This window comes from Lynx rufus, unplaced genomic scaffold (genome assembly GCF_022079265.1).
Source record: "Lynx rufus isolate CCGP_SWC_20201006 ecotype Redwood Valley unplaced genomic scaffold, mLynRuf1.p SCAF_4, whole genome shotgun sequence".
Lineage (NCBI taxonomy): Eukaryota > Metazoa > Chordata > Mammalia > Carnivora > Felidae > Lynx > Lynx rufus.
In genome coordinates this window covers 140,715,770-140,735,457 of record NW_025814856.1, presented here as the reverse complement: position 1 = coordinate 140,735,457, position 19,688 = coordinate 140,715,770, and the positions used below count along the sequence as shown (strand labels likewise).

General features: G+C 37.5%; 1 protein-coding gene and 1 non-coding gene across 14 annotated transcripts in view; one reads left to right on the top strand and one right to left on the bottom strand.

Annotated features, from left to right (window-relative positions):
- Positions 1–19,688, top strand: part of CADPS2 (calcium dependent secretion activator 2) — a 545,419-nt gene that overhangs the window by 268,279 nt on the left and 257,452 nt on the right. For all 13 annotated transcript variants that reach the window (XM_047095962.1, XM_047095960.1, XM_047095958.1 and 10 more), the window contains exon 7: positions 12,575–12,686. In XM_047095962.1, the coding sequence (XP_046951918.1) occupies positions 12,575–12,686 (112 nt within the window). The remainder of the gene's footprint in view (positions 1–12,574; positions 12,687–19,688) is intronic.
- Positions 10,665–10,768, bottom strand: LOC124525213 (U6 spliceosomal RNA). Its single transcript, XR_006965434.1, has one exon. It is a non-coding gene; the product is annotated as a U6 spliceosomal RNA (small nuclear RNA).

Sequence of the window (19,688 nt, the reverse complement as noted above, 5' to 3'; positions counted from 1 at the left end):
TTGTCTTTGAGCCCAGAAATGGTCTCTGGGGTCTGCACTGTGGAGCCCTGTCTCTCCATGACCGTACTGTGCTGTGGGCAAGGGCCCTGGTACTGGTTCTGAAGTTTTTTCCTTCCCTTCCCTCCCCTCCCCTCCCCTCCCCTCCCCTCCCCTCCCCTCCCCTCCCCTCCCCTCCCCTCCCCTGTTTGTTTATTTTTGAAGGAGAGAGAGACAGAGCGTGAGCAGGGGAGGGGCAGAGAGAGAGGGAGACAGAGAATCTGAAGCAGGCTCCAGGCTCTGAGCTGTCAGCACAGGGCCTGGTGCGGGTATCGAACTCACAGTGAGATCAGGACATTAGCCAAAGTCAGATGCTTAACTGACGGAGCCACCCAGGTGCCCCATTTTATATTTTTTAATCTTTTCCCTCCCCTCACACATCTTTATATGAAACTATTTAGAACAATGTTATATTTGTGTTGCTAATTTCATCGAGGTGTGGTTATCTTTGTATAGCTGTACAGAACAATTCCTTTGGTTTTGTTGAAAGGATAGAATATTTTGTCTTAAATGCCAGTGTAATGGTAAATGTTATCTTCTTGACCCAGAAGGTCATGCCATGATTTCATTAGTTGGCGTAGCTATATTGCCTTGGAGGTATTGCTAACCTGTGTGTGGTTCAAATTTGATATGAAATTGAAATTTAAAGTATGTCAACCACAGTAATGATAATAAGTAAAACAGTTTTTATAAACACTATTGATCACCCAACTTAAACTAATTAAATGCATAGGAAATGTTTTTAATAATATACCCAATATATTTTTAAAGTAAGAAATTTAATCTCTACTACAGATCATTAAAATTGAAGGGAAAGGATGTTTACAATGAAATTTTGAAATCCTAGCAAACTTGGATTTTGTTTTACATTGAATTATTTTGAAATTTTGGCTTTTGGGATAATGTGGCTTTTGTGCTCAATTTTATTTACATAGGTACATCTCTTATGAATCGACTTTTTAAATTAGTATAATCTTTTGTATTTAAGATTAGTTTAAAATCTTGGGCTGTCTTAGAAGTCCTTGGTCTTCTTTTCAGTATTTCTGTAAAAATAATTAAATATATATGAGGATGTCTTTGCAACATTTCTATAATAGTTGAAATTGGAAAGAATGCGGTCTGTCAGAAGAGTGAATATGGTACAACTATGCAAGAGGAATGTGTTAGAGTCTTAAAATATTGTGTAAAATCCATGTACTCATAGGTGAAGATGTTCAATATGTAGTGTTACATAAAAGCACAAGTTATAGAGCAATTTGGATATCCCACTTATTGAAAGATAATAAACGTGTTTAGGCGCACACATACACGGATATAGAAACATATGTAGGCCTGGATTTGTAAGATACCAATTCCTACCATCATGGAGTTTTTAATGAACACCCCTTCATAGGTTTTGTTCATTCTTAGAGTTTCTACTATCCACCTCTGTGTTAAGAATTCTCAAATCTGTGTCTTTATTTGCAGCCTTTTTGCTAAAGTCCAGACATGAATTTTCAGCAACTTATTTGGAATCAGACTCTTGGGGTTTTCAGATAAGTCCCTTCATCTCTTACATATACTTTGATAATGGAAAAGGATGACACCAGCCATCCACATTTCTGTGAAAATCTAGTTACCTTCATTTCTTCCCTTTTTCTTGGGCTTATGTCCATCAGTAATAACACTGATACATTTGGGCCCTGGGAAATGACGTAGAAATGCTGAACTTTTTAAATATCAAAAGCTGCCCTTCCAAAAGTGTCTTCTGCTTAGAGCTTTCCATGAAACTGTCTTAATTGCTCTTAATAATCAGAAATGCTGTATTTAAAAGAATTTGTTCAAGGGGCGCCTGGGTGGCTCAGTCGGTTAAGCGTCTGACTTCGGCTCAGGTCATGATCTCACAGTTCGTGAGTTTGAGCCCCGCGTCGGGCTCTGTGCTGATAGCTCAGAGCCTGGAGCCTGTTTCAGATTCTGTGTCTCCCTCTCTCTCTGCCCCTCCCCTGCTCATGCTCTGTCTCTCTCTGTCTCAAAAATAAATAAACATTAAAAAAAAATTAAAAAAAAAGAATTTGTTCAGTGCTTAATACTATTAAAATGCCTTCAGTGTTCTATTTAATCTTTATATAGTAGGCTCTTAGTGATTCTTCTTAAACTCCTCAGTTTTAAATTCTTCACTTAAAAAGAGGTATATTCATCATAGTGAGGTCCTGCATTTACTTTGTATATTGTACAAGCCCTATTAATGTACCTGTTTTACATATACATCTGTTTCAGAAGAGTTTGACTGTATTGCTGTGGTCATTGTGAGCAGGACACTGACTGACAGATACCCACAGAGGTGCAGATATAGCTTTTTTTATGTAAGTAAAGCAAACTAAAGCTCACCCGCATGTCCCTGCATGAGTAGGGACACCGCTCTGTGCCCTGAGTCAACCAGGCAAGTTTCCCTGGCCTCCTGACCCCAGGACGGCCGCGGATGGTTTCGTCTGACAGCCCTGAGGATACACACGTTTAGACCTTTCTGACCGACTCCCTGTATCCCATTCCCAAGCATCACTATTCCCTCTTGGCGGCTCTTAGACTTTTGAAGAGTGTTCATCTATGTTGTCACCAAATAAGAATGTTAAAAATAACTCCAAGTGATCCTGTTTATTATTAGGTGAATCCAATCCTCTAGGAGTTGTGGGGGCAAATGTCCTACATGACAACAGAAAGTGACCTCAAACCCATATGAAATTGATTGCAGAAAACTTGGGAAGATTTTCCGTTTCATAAGTGAATGTTTAAATCAATATCTACCAAATATCTGATGTTTGGATATTTAAGTTATGAACCTAAACTTGATTGAGACAAGTAATCTTGGATAAACATGACATTTTAATCTTAAAATGCCTAAGTTATGAAAATTAAAATCTATAGTTGGATTAATATTTTTCATGCTGAGTTATTTTAAGAATTATGCGTAATTAAAAAAAAGTTAATGTTTTTATTTATTTCTGAGACAGCATGAGCGGGGGAAGGGCAGAGAGAGAGGCAGACACAGAATCCGAAGCAGGCTCCAGGCTCTGAGCTGTCAGCACAGAGCCTGACGCAGGGCTCGAACTCATGGTGTGTGAGATCATAACCTGAGCTGAAGTTGGATGCTTAACCGACTGAGCCACCCAGGCACCCCAGGATTATGCATAATTTTTAAAAGACTTTCACTTCAGGGTGCCTGGGTGGTTCAGTCAGTTAAGAATCTGTTGGGGCGCCTGGGTGGCGCAGTCGGTTAAGCGTCCGACTTCAGCCAGGTCACGATCTCGCGGTCCGTGAGTTCGAGCCCCGCGTCAGGCTCTGGGCTGATGGCTCGGAGCCTGGAGCCTGTTTCCGATTCTGTGTCTCCCTCTCTCTCTGCCCCTCCCCCGTTCATGCTCTGTCTCTCTCTGTCCCAAAAATAAATAAACGTTGAAAAAAAAAAAAAAAGAATCTGTTGATTTCGGCCTAGGTCATGATCTCACAGATCATGGCTTCAAACCCTGCATTGGGCTCTGCAGTGACAGAGCAGAGCCTGCTCGGGATTCTCTTATCTCTTCTCTCTACCTGTACTTTGTGCACGCACATGTGCTGTCTCTCAAAATAAATAAAAAATAAATAAACTTAAAAAAAAAAGACTTTAACTTCTTCCCCTTTAGTTAGATACTGATTTCATGTTTTCTGCTAGAAAATTAGTGATGTTTTTGTAATTATAGGTCATCGTTAATCGATTATTTTAGTAACTCAGTTTTTGTAATAGGATTAATGGTAATTTGGTCATGAAAACATTGAAGGTTTCACTGGATTGGAAGTGAGGCAAAACTATTACTTATAAAAAGAGTTCATAACGTTCTTGTATACCAGCAATTGTCAGATAACATAAAGGGCACAGTTTCCTTAGAATTCCAAAATATAAAATACTATGAAAGTGGGGTCCCTGGGTGGCTCAGTCAGTTAGGTATCCGATGCTTGGTTTCAGCTCATGTCATGAGCTCACGGTTCGTTGGCTCGAGCCCCACATCAGGCTCTGTGCCAGCAGTTGCAGAGCCTGCCTGGGATTCTCTCTCACTCCCTCTCTGTTTGCTCCTCCCCCACTCCCTCTCACAAAGTAAATAAACGTAAAAGAAAAATTAAAAAACTATGCAATAATTTTAACACAGAATGTGTAGGACTTACCTGCATGGAAGAAGGAAAAAGTTTAAGACTTTACAAAAAAAATTAGAATAGATCTTAATAAATGGAGAGAACTCCCTTTTTATTGAATAGAAATGTAGTAAGTTGGAAATATCTAGTTCCTTCTTGTACTAACTGGTATTCTAATATCTCATAAAGCCACAACAGTTCAAACAGTATAGCCCAGCTCAGGAGGTCTATCTTGAAGACAAAGTTCAAAATCAAACCCCAGTTTATATAATAATACCACAAGTATATTTGATTTCTAAACTAAGTGAGATTGGATAGATGAGAAATTAAGGGAAAATACCATTTAATATCACTGTTAAATTTTAGACAACTTGAAGGTTTAAATAGTGGAAACGTGGAAGAAATAAAGGTTAATATTTATATCATCCTTGGTTAAGTAAAGACTCTTTAGGATGTCAAAATCCAGTACTATAAATCACATTGCTAGAACTTGACTGTCTAATATTTTAAAAGTATACATTTAAAAAAAAAAAGCCCTGGAAAGAGTTAAATAGAAAATCACCAGCTGTGGCAAATTTGCCATATATATCAGAAACAGTAAATGCCTTTCTTTATTTTAGTTTTTTAAAATCAAAAGAAAGCCTCCTAGATAGAAAGCCTAGTGTAATAGATAAATGGACAATGATAATAAAAAAGAAAGTCATAAAAGAAATTTAGATGACTATAAAGAGAAAGTGCCTGATCTCAGAAGAAATTTTTAAAAGTGCTGTTTAGAGGGGCGCCTGGGTGGCGCAGTCGGTTGAGCGTCCGACTTCAGCCAGGTCACGATCTCGCGGTCCGTGAGTTCGAGCCCCGCGTCGGGCTCTGGGCTGATGGCTCAGAGCCTGGAGCCTGTTTCCGATTCTGTGTCTCCCTCTCTCTCTGCCCCTCCCCCGTTCATGCTCTGTCTCTCTCTGTCCCACAAATAAATAAACGTTGAAAAAAAAATTAAAAAAATAAATAAATAAAAGTGCTGTTTAGAAAGCTTGTTCAATTCTGTGTGATTGGGTTTATTATTTATATTTATGAGTTTATAGGTCTTTTTCCCCACCAGTCTGAGCTCATCTAGGGACAGGATCTGTTTTCTTAATTTTTTTTTCTTTAATGCCTACTGTTTCCCACTGCCATCTCCACAGCTGGATGGATAAAAGGATGGAGGCATGGATAGATGAAATAATTTTTCAAATTACATACACCCTATTCATCAGTGCTGGTCATAGATAAGGAACGTGGATTGAGTCTTCTTTTTAGTTTTATCTTTTATCATCATGTATGCATTATATGTTCACAAGAAGAATTTTGAATTAAGGGATTTGAATGATTTTTGATAACTGTTGCAGTGTTGATGACTTTCAACGTACTTTGAAACAAATATGCTAATACTTTTTGAGAATCCTTTTAGGTCCCATTTTAAACCTAGTTCTCCCGATGCTGTAAGACGCATGAGAAGTACCCAGCTGTTAAGAACACAGGGTGAGGTGTTCTATGTTATGTATATATTACAGTATATAATCAAATTATTTGTTATCTATAATCTATTAGAGTATCAGTTCCAAGAGAGTGGAGACTTTGGTTGACACTAGAGTATTGTCTGGCACATATGAAGGAAGTACTCAGTATGGTTTTTGAGAGAATAAGAGGTCCAGATTGTTTTCGTTTCCACATTACCATATCACCTTCATATCACCCCATATCCCCTTCATAGCCATCATTTTAAGTAGCAGCAAAATATTCCATTGTGTGCCACTAACTTACATAATTTCCTTAAATATTAGATATTTGAGATGCTTACTTTTCTGTTATACATGGTGCTGTAGTGAATATGCTTCTGCTGCTAGTCTTTTCAGTACTCATGATTATTTTGTTAGGGAAGATTCCTAGAAATAGTTTTACTAGATGAATAGACATGTACATATATTTTGGCTCATCATGTGAATTTCCAGGATACTTAATTTAGTAGCAAATACGTAATTAATATCAGTTCCTTCAGTTGGTATGTTAGCTGCCCTGTGTTTGCTTAGCCAGGAAGTCCTGCTGTCCCCGTACAGGTGCTTTGTAGATATTTTATTCTTTTGAAGATTTACACTGGAAGTCTGAATCCTCATAAATAATACATGCATAGAAGTGGAAAAAGGCAATGTATTTTGAGTCAAAGCAAATTGACAGCAAGGGAAACGTATTATTTTATCACAGAATACAGAGAAAATAGTAGGAAGATAATAACTGGTATTAATTCCTGGAAGTATTTAAACATGCCAGTTAAGTAAAAAACAAGGAAACATCTTGGTGAATGTTGAAAATATTCACCTATTATCTTCCTTCCTTCCCCTGCCCTTTTGGGGGGTTGGGTATAGGAAGGAGGACTTTGGTTTTTAATTCATTTATTGTAGAATTCATAAGCATTTTCTAACTGTATATATCTTTTAACGTTAGTTCTTAGAAACTCTCAGGTCACCTGGGTGGTTCAGTCAGTTGAGCATTTGACTTTGGCTCAGGTCACGATCTCGCTGTTGGTGAGTTTGAATCCCGTGTCAGCCTCTCTGCTGGCAGCTGGGAGCCTAGAGCCTGCTTTGGGTTGGCTCCCTCTGCCCATACCCCGCTCGTGCTATGTCTCTCTCTCAAAAATAAACATTAAAAAAATTATCAAAGGGGTGCTAGTTTGTTTGTATTCTGGAATTTGGGATTTATGAGGGCTATTAAGTGCTACTGTATACTTAGGCACCCCTTTATATTTGCACATTTTTGTTGAATATCATAAAAGCTTAGTCCTCTGGCTGTTGAAGTTAGGATCCGCCAGTCCCCTTGTGCCTTTGCTTATCTCTGCCTGAAAGCATGTTATTTAATGCTCTCTCATTTCACAGGAGCTGACCATTAATGTTCCATGCCCTTGACTCAGGTGGTCCCAGACCTTGTTAGGTAGATAACATTCTTGCAGATTGCTTTACCAGGGCTTGTGATATTCCTGTTTCCTGCCCTCATTGGCATAGGTTTTGAGAATGGAGATCCTGCATTGTTCCAAGTTCTGGATTACTAGTGGCTTCCTATAAAATTTAGCTCTTTGTTTTCTAATAAATTACTATCTATACTTGCCATGTGTTGATTAGGTTCCTCATGTGACTTCTCTAAGCATGTGTTGTACTTATTACCATTCCTGGCATAGTGTTCACTAATTTTACACAAGTATAATGGTAGAAAAGTATTCATGGCCTTCAAATTATAAAAGATAAACACTTCATATTAAAAGGCCAGGGTTACTATTAAATGTTTTACATCACCGAATAGGATACCAAAAGTTGACAAAAAGATAAAGGGAAATTGTCAAAATCCCTAGGTTGATGGGAGAGGATAATACTTCTACCTTGCTATATAAAGAACACCAAAAAATCAGTAATGATAAAATAGATTTTCACAGTTAACAAGCATGATCTAATGTCCACATATACAACATTGTACCCACAGTGGAAAATACTTTGCATTTCCAAGTACTCATGGAAGGGTTAAACACACACACCCCTACCTACATATTTTGGAATATATAAAAGCTAGTTTCAATTATTTCAGAAGATTAGTATCCTGTAAGTTATATTATCCCTTGCTAACCTAATGCAATAAGCATAGGGCTTATCTAGGAAAAGGAAAACTGCATTTACAAATTCTAGAACACACCTGAAAAGAGCCAAATAATAACAAAAATAATGTCAGTTTGGGGGATGGTGTACTTAAGGTGGTTAAGGGAAATGTATAGCCTGAAATGCTTACAATGCTAAGCTTGAATGCTTAGAACAAAATAAAGGCTTGAAATTAATGAGCCATGCATTCAAGTTAATTCTACAGTTCTACATTTTTAACACTGATAAATTAAGATAAAATAAAAAAGAGGAATTTAATGAAATAGAAAACAAGCGTGCAGTGGAGGAGATCATCAAAGTCCAGCAATAGCAATTTGAAGAGAATAATAAGACAAACTTATGTCAAAGTTAAAAGTGGGGAAAAAAAGATGAGGAATGAGGAAAGATACTTAACTACAGATGCCATAGATGCAAAAGATAAGAGGAATTTTAAGTTTATTTTGAGAAAGGGGGGTTAGAGCATGCATGGTGGAGGGTCAGAGAGAGAGAGAGAGAGAGAGAGAGAGAATCCCAAGTAGATTCCCTGCCCAGCACAGACCCTGACTTGGGGCTTGATCCCACAACTGTGAGATCATGATCTGAGCCGAAATCAAGTTGGCTGCTTAAGCAACTGAGCCACCTAGGTGCCCTCATGCAAATACTTTCATGTGGATGAAATAACTTTTTCTAGTAATATATCAAAGTGGCTTAAATAGAAAACTGGAATAGTTTTATAACTATAACCTGTGAAGAAACAGAATCAGCATCAAATGCTTCATTACCACGAAGAAACACTGCACCCAAACATCTTAATGGATAAATTCCAAGAACAGATAATTCTCATTTATTGCAAACTCTTCCAGATAATAAAAATGTGGCAGTGTTCAACTGCTTCAGTAAAACTAGCGTAAGAAAAACAGGAAAATACAAGAATGTAAATCTACAGGCTGGTTTCATTGATGAAAATTATACAGCATAAACTACAGCATCATAAATCTGTGTGTTTTTTTTTAAGATAGGAAATTAGGTTTATCTCTGAAAAGCAAAAAAAAAAAAATCCATATAAACCACTGTAATTACCATCTCAGGAGGTACAGGAAAAAGTTTAATAGAACATTCATTTCTGGATTACAGATAGGTAAGATCTGTGGTCTAGATTTATGATAGATATATAGTGTGTGTGTGTGTATATATATATATATCTTTACCCGGATATTTAATGGGTAAAGAAAATAATCTTCTTTTCCTAGTTCATTATATACCCACAAATAAATCGGAATATAGGTCTTTCATACACATATATATATATTTCTTTACCCGGATGGCTCAGTCAGTTAAGCCTCTGACTTTGGCTCAGGTCATGATTTCACAGTTTGTGAATTTGAGCCCCACATTGCGCTCTCTGCTGTCAGCATAGAACCTGCTTCATATCCTCTGTCCTCCTCTCTCTCTGCCCCTCCCTTGCTCATTCCCAAAATAAATAAACTTCAAAAAAATCCATAGGAGGATATATATAAAATCTAGGACATAGGTAATATACCATGATGTATATCCCATATCTGATATATGTGTATGAAAGACCTATATTCCGATTTATTTGTGGGTATATAATGAACTAGGAAAAGAAGATTATTTTCTTTACCCATTAAAGACCAATTACAGGACACCTGGAGCAATGATCACCTCTAGAGGTAAAATGCTAAAGATCCTCCCTTTAAAAAGAAAGCCGAGACAATTACTAATACAGAACCCAGAATCCTAGCTAATCTTATGGTGTGGGGTTGGGATGAGAGGAAGATGTGATCAGGGCAGGGCACAAAGAGGACTTTCCTCATGTACTGGTATATTCTCCATTGTAACCTGGGGTAGTGGGAATGCTGATTTTTTATTCTTTAAACTGCATCTCATCTTTAGATACTTAATGTCTAATTTACACAATAAACTGTTTTTATTAGATGAGAGAGGTCTACTGAATAAAGACTGAAGATATAGGGGTGGGATACTTTTCCTTTCTGGTAGGTTCTTTGGTCTAATAATTGACATAAGAAAAACAAAAACTGGGGTGCCTGGGTGACTCGGCCAATTAAGTGTCTGACTCGTGGTTTTGGCTCAGGTTTTGATCTTACAGTCATGGGATCAAGCCCCAAGTCAGACTCTGTGCTGGGCATGGAGTCTACTTGGGATATTTATTGTCTGTCTGTCTGTCTCTCTGTCTTTCCTTCCCTCCCTCTCTCCTCCTCTCTCTCTTTCTCTCTCTCTCTCTTCCTTTGCCCCTCCCCCACTGTCAAATAAAGTAACATTAAAAAAATAGAAAAACAAATTTAATTTGTACATATATGAAATAGAAATTCAAAGTGACCAAAGCAGGCAGCTTTTAGATCTCTTAGACAAACAATAAATTTGTGAAGAACTGAAGTCAAAAGAAGTTTGGGCTTTGGGGATAGTAAGTTAGTAAAGAAGTAATGAGGTTTGTTCATGTAATTTCCTTGGCCCTAAATTTCCTGTCTCTGGTAATAAGGATGTCTTCTGCCTTCCGGTTTGGGGGGTAAGGGAGGGTACCTTTCACGTAGGAGATTTATTTCCTGCTTTCAGGGGGACAAAGGAAGAGTCCTAGTTTCCTTGTTGCACCTCCTGTTTCTTCAGTAACTTTAATTCAAGGTAATATGCCAACATGGCGTATATTGGAGTGGCCTGTCCTGAACCCCATCAATGAAGAGTTGTTGAAGATCTCTGTTTATGAAGGATCTGAGGTACAAGGCAATTTTGTGGAGGTTCATGGGATCATGAGTGAGCATAGTTCTTTACATATGCATATGCATTGTGGTTTGTCTTACTCTAGCAGTGGAAATGGCAATGCATTTCCCTTCGTGTATCATCCTTGCAAAGGGGCCATGCTGTTCTTCTCTGTATTATTCCAGTTTTGGTATATGTGCTGCCTAAGAGAGCATGCATTTTCCTTCATGTAAAGTGGCAGAGAGATGGGAGTAAGAGATGAAATTCACAGTCTCCCAGTGATGGTTAATGTGGTCATCAGTACTTTTCGCTTTGGAGAATTGCAGTAGATGGGAGGTAACATACCATCATAGAAAACAGTGTAAGCACTTGCAAAGGCTTTTGACATTAGAGGGAAGAAAATAACAAAGGAATTTTTATGAAGAGAATTAGTTTAAAAGATGAGCAGATTCTTTGTAAAACTGTTAGGCTGTGTCTACATGGTTACTACAGATCTTTGATTTCACTTGTAAGGAAATGTCTCAAAGGGTTTAGTTTCCCAAATTGAACCACATGACATGAAGTAAAGGCTAGTATGTCGTGGGAATTTACTCTAGAGTTGTCATCTGGATAGCCTTGACTATTCAAGTCTTAAGATCCTACGCACTAAATTGAGAATTTTTCTCTACTCCCTTATTTTGGTTCTGAATCTGTTTTTACTTTTAGTTTTATTTATTTAGCTCTACTTTATCTCAGACCATCTTAATTCTATGAAACGGCAAAAAAGATTCTTTGCTAACCCCTTTCTAGAAGTCTAAAATAAAAATTAAGCTGCTTTTCCATTCTAACTGAATGTCTCTTTTCCCTCTGGCATACGACTTTAATTTCAGGAGGACAAATTATAGCTACATACTAGTTTCTTCGGCCACTGAAATGGCCTCTGCTTTACTGTACACGTATTACAGTGTTATCACTGTTGTGGTAGGGAAGGAAGACATCAGTTATTCAGTTTTTATTAGACTTCCTCCATTTTTTTTATTTCCCAAGCTTTCTGAATATGGTTTATAAAATAAAGTTTAGATAATGCCTTGAAAATGGTAAATTCATTTTTTTAAATAAGAGGAGAAAATTAATATTTTTAACATGGTGATTTATTTGTAGCAGGAATCCTTATTGTGTTAAATGTCACTTTAGTGTGTTTTTCTCAATGGCATTTTCTTGATGCTGTGCTGCATTTCATGCCTGTGATCCTAGCGTTATGAGAAACAGTGATAAGATTTTTTAATATCAGGTGTATGCCAGTTGAGTTTGTAAGCACACTAGGATGAACTGGTGTGTGGTAAAGCTGAGATGCTATTAATTAAAAGATAAGCCAAGAAAAATGTTATTTTGTTATGATGATTTGAAAAGCCAGATGTCGACAGACTTACTGCATTCCTAGGAGAGTGTATTGGGAAATTAACTGTAAAATACTCCTATTTTTATAGTGCTTATTTATTTCCTTTTGACAGGAGCTTTTAAAAATCATAAAGTAATAGATGTGAGATAATTACCTCCACTTTTTAAAGTATAAAATATCTAGTAAAGACTTCCCAAGAAGTTATGGGATAAAGTTTTTAGCATGCAAAAAATAGTTTTCTGTGAAACTACCTCTTATATAAAGAAACTTTTAGCAATATCCTCCAGGCATCTGTAAAAATTGGGTTATAATTTGTATTTGAATTAATAAAATAGTAGAGTTTAGTAGCTCCGTATATAATGCTTTACCTTAACCTAAATTCTTATTGCACACTCTGTTATATAGTCTAATGTGCTAACTTTTGGAACAGCTTTGGAATTATTATAAGCTGATAAGCTATAAAACTTACTGTTATTTTTCCTCCTTGACTCTGCCATCTGTCAGAAACAAAAGCAAAGCTAAAAATCTCATTGAGCACAAAAGATTCTGCATTGCTTAATGGGCCTTCTAAGGAGATACATCTGTCGGGGAAAAAAAAAATTAATGCTGCATTTTAAAGAAAATCTTTGTTCCTTAATTGCAGATGGGGAACTCAAGGTGATTTCACCACCACCCATCCTCGGCCTGTGGTCAAAGTAAAACTCTTCACGGAAAGCACTGGGGTCCTGGCCCTTGAAGATAAAGAACTGGGAAGGGTGAGTTGTGGTCAGTCCTGTGTGCTTGAAGTCACACAACTGTTACTTCTTGTGCTTTACAGTTAAGGTGGACCAATATGTGTGTGTGAACTTACTGTTGAAAACCTAAATAAAATAATTTACTTGTAATTTTCCATTGTCCCGGATTAATAGCTCTAATCTATTAAAGGCAACTGTCAATAACATAGAAAATACTGTGATAGGCTTTGGGTATATAAAGGTTGTATATAAGATCATAGTCAGGGACCCGTTTTGCTTACACATGCATTGGTCATTGGGTGTTTATGGCACAGGGCAACTTGTTCTTTTGGGTGAAAGGTAATTGTCATTTAAACATTTCCGTCTATGGGTTGAAAGAAGCATCTTGATATTTAAAGTCCATCTGTTCAGGTCCATTATGATTAGACTAATTATAGAATATCTAAAGGTATTTCTGTCTCAATCTCTCGTGTTTTCCCTGTGAGTAGGTCTTTTTCACGTATCTTTTAACTCTGGATTTTTTTTTTTTTTTTCCTGTACTCACTTCATACCTAGAATATATTTATCCGCAATTCCAGGGTCTTTCCACTATACTCAGCTCTTGCTGGCAGTGCATTAAGATGAGGGTGGATTTGTGATCTTAACACCTCTCTGTGTGAAAGATTATCTGCAGTCCCATTTATAAAGTACATGTGCTACAATGAGTAGGCTATAAAGTTACCTTCTCTAATGTGGATCTCTCTTACCCAGACCTGAAGACTGAACTCATAGGTATTTTTCAGAGATTAAAGCCTTCAGAAATCTTACCTGAAAATTTCTGGTAATGATGGACAGACAGCTTATGTGATGGTGGATGTTGAAGGATACTAGGATCATTGGGTATATTGAAAATTTTTTTCCCCAAAGTTGGGCTTTTGATTCATTTCAAATCTGTATCCTCTTGTGTCTCCTTTACCTGATTAGAGTTTCCCATTTCTAGGGATTTTGTGAATCTGTATCCACACTCCAGAAATTGAGAATCTATATTCATATTCCAGGTTTCCTCTTCTGTTTCCTTGTTAGGTGTATTTGTTAAGACCTAAGAGCTAGGCCGTATCATTCATTCATTCATGTGCTTACATATTTGTGCGCTTAACTCATTCAGCAAAGGTACATGTACAGATAGCATAATCTTATAGAAGATCTTTGGAGACTCTGTATGATCCGATGGATTTATAAATCAGGTTTTTCACTTAAACTATTATTAATTTTACCCTATTTCCTTATGACTATTTTCCACACTCAAATAGCAGCCATTTTAAGTCTAATGCTATAAGGTAATTCTTTAGATATTTTTAATTCATTTATTTATTTATTTTTTAAATACTTAATAAAAAAGTATTATTGGAGTTATTTTTTTTCAATATATGAAATTTATTGTCACATTGGTTTCCATACAACACCCAGTGCTCATCCCAGCAGGTGCCCTCCTAAGCAGGTTTTAAATTGGGTATGGAAGTGATATGCTTCCCAGTTATTAGTATATCTGAGAAAGGCCTCATGCTCCTTTGCCCTCTTCATACAAGACACGTTTTCTTTCCATACAAGGGTTTCTCAACCTCAGCACTGTTGATATTTTGAGCAGGAAAGTGCTTTGTTGTTAGAATCCTTTCTGTACACTTTATATTTAGCAGCATCCCTGGCCTCTGGTCAGATGCCAGTAGTGCACCCAGCCTTAAGTCAAGATGGTCAAAAATGTGTCCAGACATTGCACCCTGGGAGGTGTGCAAAATCACCCTTAAGGATCCATTAAGGATCATTGAACTACCCTAATGATCTGAGTAGGTTCCATGATTATAAATATCATTTATGTGGCAATAACTTCCAAGTTAAAATTTTTCTTTCTCGGTGCTTCAGATTTGTATATCCAATCCACATACTTAGTATTTCTAAGTTGCATTTAACAGTTATCTTGAACTAAATATTTCTGAAATAGAACTTATGATTAGCAACCCCATAAAGTTTTCCATAGAGGTAGTTTTTAAGTCCGTGACATGACATATACTTTGTTTCTCCTTCCATCACCTTAATGCTCCATCTATTTGCAAGTTCTGTCAGCTTTCCCTAAATTTATTCTGAATACGTCCACATCTTAATTTCTCCTCTACCCTAATTCAGGACACCATCCTTCCTTGCTGCTAATAGTCTCCTTACTACTTTCCCATTTATCGTGTTGTCCCCTCTTATCTAGCTTTCACACCTCAGCCACTATGATCTATTTAAAATTCTAAACAAATCACATCATTCTGCCCTAAAAATCTTCGAGTATCTTCTCATTTATTTGGAACAAAAATCAGACTCCTCAGGGAGCCTAGGTGTCTCGGTCAGTTAAGTGTCTGACTCTGACTCAGGTCATGATCTCACAGTTCATGGGTTCAAGCCCCACATAGGGCTCTGTGCTGACAGTGAAGAGCCTGGAGCTTGCTCCAGATTCTGTGTCTCCCTCTCTCTCTGCCCCTCCCCTGCTCTCGCTCTCTCTCAAAAATAAACATAAAAAATTTTTATTAATAATCAGAGTCCTCATCATGGTGTAGCATGTCCAAGAATGGTTCTCAAGATGGGACCCCGGATCAGCGATATCAGCACCTGGAAGAGTTAGAAATGCAGATTCTCAGGCCTTGCACTAGATCTGCTGGACCAAAAACTCTGAAGGTGGTGTGCCGCAGTGTTTTAACCGGGCCTCCTGGTAATTTCAAGACACCCCAACGTTGAAGAACCCTGATCTACATGAACTGACCTTTAAGTCTCCTGTTAGAGCCATCTTGCTTACTGTCCTCTTTCCTTCAGACTTGGCTTTCTTCCTTTCCTCAAACATATCCGATTCCTTTCTGCTTTAAACTTGGGGTCTTCAGATGTATTGTAGTCTGAGTCCATGCACATACGCATGCACAATTAGAAGAAACTGGCGGTGATCAGGGCACCTGGGTGGCTCAGTCGGTTGAGTGTCCGACTCGATTTCGGCTCAGGTCACGATCCCAGGGTTGATGGATCAAGCCCCATGTTGGGATTGTGTGCTGAGTGTGGAGCCTGCGTAAGATTCTTCCTCGCCCTTGCCCCATCTCCCCATCACACTCTCTCTTACTCTCTAAAATAATAATAATAAAAAAAACTGGTGATCATCTCTGGCTGGTAGAGCTACTAGTAATGTTTGCTGGTATAGCTATCTACTTTTATATTGGGAAGCAGAAACAGTTGGGTTTTTTCTTTCTTTTTTTTTTTTTAATTTGAAGGAAAAAGCCTTACATGATCTGAAATTTACAGTGTAAATTTTTACAAATCGATACCTGGAGATCCTAGTTTTAAAGTGAAGTTTTCTAATTAAAATTTTGTGTAGCAAAATTGTGTTGAATTTAAAGATGAGCAGCACAGTCCCTAAAATAGATAGATACCACAAGGAGACCCCACCACTGTACAGTTGGTAAAATGGCTAACGTACAAGAAAGCTGACAATAACAAGTGCTGACAAGGATATAAAGCAACAAACTTGATCTCTGCTGGGTAGAAATGCAAAATTGTACAGCTACTTTGGGAATACAATTTGCCAGTGTTTTTAAGTGAAATCTAGACATGCCATATTTCCCAGAGGTTGCCCTCTTAGGTATTTACCTGAGGTTTATTACTTAGTATCTGTACGTGAATGTTGATAACAGCTTTATTCCTAGTCACTAAAAACTGGAAGCATTAACATGTCTTTCAATGGAGGAACTGATACATAAACTGTGGTACATCCATAAAATGAAATGCTATTCAGTGATAAAAAGAAATAAACTATTAATTCATGCAACAACATAGATGAAACTTGAATGCAAGAGAACGAAATCAGACTCTTTGCCCCATTGAATCCTCTTTGAGGATGGTAGTCTCATCCTATGTTGAGACAGAAAGTGAGAATCTGATTAAGACCTCTCAGCAAGTGCAAGAGTCAGTATTTGAACTTGGGTTTTCTGATCCCAAAGCCTATATTCTAAATCATTAAACAGGGGGCGCCTGGGTGGCGCAGTCGGTTGAGCGTCCGACTTCAGCCAGGTCACGATCTCGCGGTCCGTGAGTTCGAGCCCCGCGTCAGGCTCTGGGCTGATGGCTCAGAGCCTGGAGCCTGTTTCCGATTCTGTGTCTCTCTCTCTCTCTGCCCCTCCCCCGTTCATGCTCTGTCTCTCTCTGTCCCAAAAAAAAATAAACGTTGAAAAAAAAATAAAATTTAAATCATTAAACAGTACACCTGATAAGATGAGGAAATTTGGCAGTATTTTACAAATCTTGGTATGAATATGGGCCCATTTAATTTCATGGCTTAAGGCAGGAACCAAATGTTATTTAAGCTAATGCCATTTTATGCATTTCATAATATTTTATGCCATAATTTGCATCTTCCTACAGTAATCTCTGGAGGCACTTTCTTTTTACGTTTATTTGTTTTGATAGGGAGGAAGGGAGAGAGAGTCCCAAACTTGCTGCATGCTGTCAGCATGGAACCCTCTGTGGGGCTCGATGTCACAAATCATGAGATTGTGACCTGAGTCAAAACCAAGAGTCAGAAGCTTAACTGAGCCACCCAGATGTTCCTCTCTGGCTGTACTCTTCTATGTCATAGTGCCACTCAACTGTCTGTGCACATAAAGAACCCCTAGGAAGTGCATGAAAAGACTCAGGCTATAGGCCCACACTCATCTTTTGGTTGGTTGGGGGTGAGTCCAGGAAGGAGCATTTTAAGCACCTCTCAGGAACTAACAGTGTGCACATAGGGTTGAGAAGCACTGGTACAAATAGTGTCACTAAGCAGCTGGAGTTGAGAACTGGTAACACCCAGGGATAAGAGAAAATCTTCTCTAGCATATAGTTTTGTAAAATGATAGTTCAAATTTAAGTAGGCATTGGCCAGTTGAAGGTTATGTTCTTTGGAAAGTACTTGGCATGCAGATTTCGTTTGGAGATGGCAGGTGCAAATACTTATTTATAGAAATGGAGGTGGCATATGGAGATTTTTCATCTGAATTGGTGGCCAACCCTCTACCAGGTGCCTTAGGGAATACCTGGAGACAGAACAGGGAATTTTTCATATTATGGGCTTGTTCTAACAAGGAAACAGTTGACCAATCAAGCACCCAAAAGTATATCGTTCATCAATGATACCTCAGTAGTACTTTATGGTAGCTATGCTTTTGATGAGCATAGTATAATGTATAAACTTGTCGAATCACTGTGTTTGTATCCCTAAAACTAATGTCACATTACGTGTCAGCTCTGCCTAAATTAAAAAAAAAATTAAGATGATTTTGTCCCCAAAACTTTAAAGGCAAGGCTTACTTAACATAGCCGTATAAAAATCCAAATTGCTTCCAGGACATCTATTTGTGGACAATGGAGTTTCAATTGAGCCTTTCAGAATTAATTTTTGTACTCCTTGGTAACTTTTTAACTTGCTGAATGGTGTTCTTTAGTACAAAATGAATATTTGAAGTTTCCACCCAAGTAACTTTTTAGTTTTAGGAGTGTTTCTATCAAAGCATTCTAACCGTTGTTAGAAAAAGAGCCTAGTTAGTGTCTGTTCAAGCGCTGAGTTCATGGTCTTGATAGCACATCATCGGTATCCACAGAAGAATGCTCGTTTTTCCCCCATGAGGATAGAGACTCCCACAAATCAGAGAAGCTATTTTCCTTTCCAGGGGAGCCAGAACGTCTTCTAATTTGATTAAATATTTTAAGATAGCAAAAGACTAACAGTCTGATTATCTCTTAGATATACATTTTTAGAGTAGTTATATTTTTGAAATTAAGGTTTCATTTTATGTATTTCTCTCACTTTTTCTATTTGACTATCTGCTTGTATTTAACATTTCTCAACATGGAGATGTTCATACCCAATAAATTCAAAGTGACAGTCACGTTTGTTTTACAAATACAAATACTATAAGGAAATAGCTGGTGGTTAATTTCATATACATTTTAAATATTAAGATAAATTAGAATTGCTGAAATGATTACTCCATTACATTGAACTATTATCTTTCAAGCAGCTTGTAATGTCTTAATGTAGCAAGTAAAAATTAGCTTATATATTTGCCTTTTTCGTTGTTTCTTGTTTGCTTTATGAAGCATCAAAGGAGATCTGTCTCAAGAGTGATCAGAATATGCACAATTTTTGTTTTTGAAACTTGACAAGAGAAATAAGCAATTGAGTGGTATGTTAACCCGTCTGTCGTCTTGGGAGGCAAAGAAATAGTTGTCTTAGGAGCTCTAATTAACTGATCAGTCTAATATTCTTTTTCTTGCCTCTCTTGTTTTTCTGGCGTATATCCTCTTCACTTTTTCTCATTTGTGTGGCTTTGATTGAATTTTGTAAGTTTTTCCTTAATGCTAAAACTTTCAGCAGCCACATTAATTATTAATGCCAAACTTAGCATATTTAATTGGATATCCCATATATAACTGGTTAGAACTCATAGACTTAACAATTTTTTTTAATGTTTATTCATTTTTGAGAGAGAGAAAGAAAGAGTGAGCGGGGAAGGGGCAGAAAGCAAGAGGGAGACAGAATCCTTAGCAGCTCCGGGCTCTGAGCTGTCAGCACAGAGCCTGACAGGGGCTCGAACCCACAGACCATGAGATCGTGACCTGAGCTGAAGTCAGCCACTTAACCAACTGAGCCACCCAGGTGCCCTTAGAGCTCATAGACTTTAAATATTTGTCTAATTGCCTGCTTTATACCCAGTCATCATAGAACTTTGATTTCAACATACACAGTAATAAGTTAGGAGTAGACTACAGATGTTTTAAATAACTATCCTAATTTTTCAAAAAATAAATATACAGTTAAATTCATAAAAAACGTTTTAGGCCTTTCCTTCACTCAAACCGTCAAAATTTATATTTGGATTAAAAAAAAGTTTCCAGCATTATGTGAATTTGATTCATCTACATATGAATCAAGCATTAGAGAAGCTGCTAGCAAAATCATAATACGTATTTTTCTTCACTTTGAAAGCG